This window comes from Cynara cardunculus (assembly GCF_001531365.2).
Source record: "Cynara cardunculus var. scolymus isolate 2C chromosome LG 11, CcrdV1, whole genome shotgun sequence".
NCBI classification, from domain to species: Eukaryota; Viridiplantae; Streptophyta; class Magnoliopsida; order Asterales; family Asteraceae; genus Cynara; species Cynara cardunculus.
Window position 1 is genome coordinate 8631119 of NC_037538.1, and position 2341 is coordinate 8633459.

At 33.1% G+C, this 2341-nt stretch overlaps 1 protein-coding gene across 2 annotated transcripts in view; it reads left to right on the forward strand.

Annotated features, from left to right (window-relative positions):
* Positions 1-2032, forward strand: part of LOC112521219 (carboxylesterase 2-like) — a 5972-nt gene extending 3940 nt beyond the window's left edge. The window contains exons 3-9 of one of the 2 annotated variants that reach the window (XM_025129944.1): positions 372-408; positions 512-581; positions 705-809; positions 918-1038; positions 1154-1236; positions 1547-1640; positions 1719-2032. In XM_025129944.1, the coding sequence (XP_024985712.1) occupies positions 372-408; positions 512-581; positions 705-809; positions 918-1038; positions 1154-1236; positions 1547-1640; positions 1719-1791 (583 nt within the window). In that variant the 3' untranslated portion in view covers positions 1792-2032. Of the gene's footprint in view, positions 1-371; positions 409-511; positions 582-704; positions 810-887; positions 1039-1153; positions 1237-1546; positions 1641-1718 lie in introns of both variants that reach the window. The other variant, XM_025129943.1, reaches the window with a different exon arrangement.
* The last annotated feature ends 309 nt before the right edge of the window (positions 2033-2341 follow it).

Consider the following 2341-nt stretch of genomic DNA (forward strand, 5'->3'; position numbering starts at 1 on the left):
TTTAACTTATCAACCAAAACGATAACTCAAGTGATGTATAACGGTGATTATCACATGATTATCACACCCATATCACATCATTACACCCATATCATATGATTACACCAAAAATTTATCACATGATTATCGTGTAATCGTGTTAAAATATTTGATGATATCATTTCTATTATTACCCTTTTAATTTTAATATTTTTTGAATATTTTTAAATTTCAATTTTAATTTTAAAAATCTTTTAATTTTATTTTTTATCACTTATTGGGTTGTTCTCGTATTCTTGTAAATTACAGGGGTCCTCGTTTGAACCTTTCCCTGTATATATATTACAAAAATGTAGTAATGAATAATTATGTTGACTTTTTCTGGTCTACAGTTGGACTCAAATCTTGGAAACTATGCCTCTTCCAAATGTAAGGATTAAAATTTTGTTCATTCCAGTTCTTATGCACATTAATTGGTTATATTTGTTGCATATAATTAGTATTTGAACATTTGTTTATCTCGATGATTTAGATCAAATGGATCTGCCCAAGTGCGCCAACTCGTCAAGTAACTCTATTTGGGGGATATCCTTGTACTGCTTGTATGTGTTCTTTCTTTTTTAATATACGTATTTATATCATATATATAGGAACATCTTGTAGTAATTAAATTAGGATTATGCAATAATTAATAACGACGTCTGTAATGTTGACAATTTCATCAGGGTTTAACGTCGAAAGCATGTCGGAAGATGCTTGTGATGATTTAGAGGGCTTGGATGCTTCAGCAACACATGTTGCAAATCTCTTGTCTAATGAGCCAGATGATGGTATGTCATGAAATCGTAAATATTTGGAGAACCATGCTAAGATATTCATTAACATAATATTTCCTTTCATATGTATAGTTAAACTAGGCATTGCTGGGTTCAGTATAGGTGCAGCTGTGGCCCTCTACTCTGCAACATGTCGTGCTGTTGGGCAATATGGGAATGGCAATCGATACCCCATCAACCTCAGTGCGACTGTGGCTCTTAGTGGTTGGCTCCCAACTTCCAGGTTTTACCATCCTTCTTTGCAGACTAATTACTATCTTAACTTGACCATTTAAGGTTCTATTCATTTTCACCTACATTTTGAGATTGTTTGTCTTATTGAACACCTATTTTTCTAGGAATCTAAGGAACAGAGTCGGAGCATCGCAAGAAGCTGCAAGGCGCGCAGCATCCCTACCTACCTTACTCTGCCATGGTCAAGGTTTTACATTCGTGCCAAGATCAATCGCCCTTTTCTATTGCAATCACGCTAGCTATGCTGTGTTATCTTATATATTTTAGGCATCCATATATATATATATATATATATATATATATATATATATATAAGAGAGTTATAATTCAATGTTTGATTGGCGCAGCGTTAGAGGTGATCATGATCATTCATTCATTCTTCCATGCCCATGTCCGCCCATTAATCTTTGAACATCTATATGTGTTTGAATGTCAGAAAAGATACAACCAGATATATAAAAAATGTATGTCGTTGAGGCATTGTTTCTTTGTTGCAGTCGATGACGTTGTTGACTGCAAAATCGGGGAGAAATCTGCACAAACCATGTATTCGGCTGGATTTCAAAACTTAACATTTCGAACATACAACAGGTAACTCTGTTTTTGGATTATGTTGAGAACCTTTCATATGTATTAGTTATTAATTTTGGTTTTTATGAATTAATTCAGGCTTGGTCATTACACAATCATAGAAGAAATTAATGATGTTTGTAGTTGGCTCATTGCATGTCTAGGGGCTTGATGCATGCACGGATTCACATTTCTTTCCATTTTGGATCATGTAGTTAATACTATATATATAGCATAAGAACATGTTTGATGTATATTTTTTATTTAAGGTATCCTTGTTAGTGTTTTTATTTGCCTCATAAATTGGAATGCTGGCACAGAGTTAGCCGATGCTTATTCCCCATATACTGTTATTGCTTTTTCTCCGGGAAAAGAAGTTCACGACCCGTGGGCCTTCTAGTCTTTATGTATTAAATTTGTATTCATACGATATTTCTATTTTAGATTGATCTAAAATAACCGTCAACTTCCAGAAGTTTTCATTTTCCTATTTAAACCCTTAATTATGAAATGAAGAAAGTTTCTCTCTCCCTCTCTATTATTAAGGATAAAAATGTCATTTAGGTTATTTAAAAAATGTAACAATTAAACATTCCTAAAATTGTATATCATTTTCATTATGGATATTTATCTTGGGACTAAAGGAGTAACAATTAACAAGCTTAGAACACACCCACTTAAGATAGACTTGTATGACATCATGAAGCTTTGTCGACATCTTG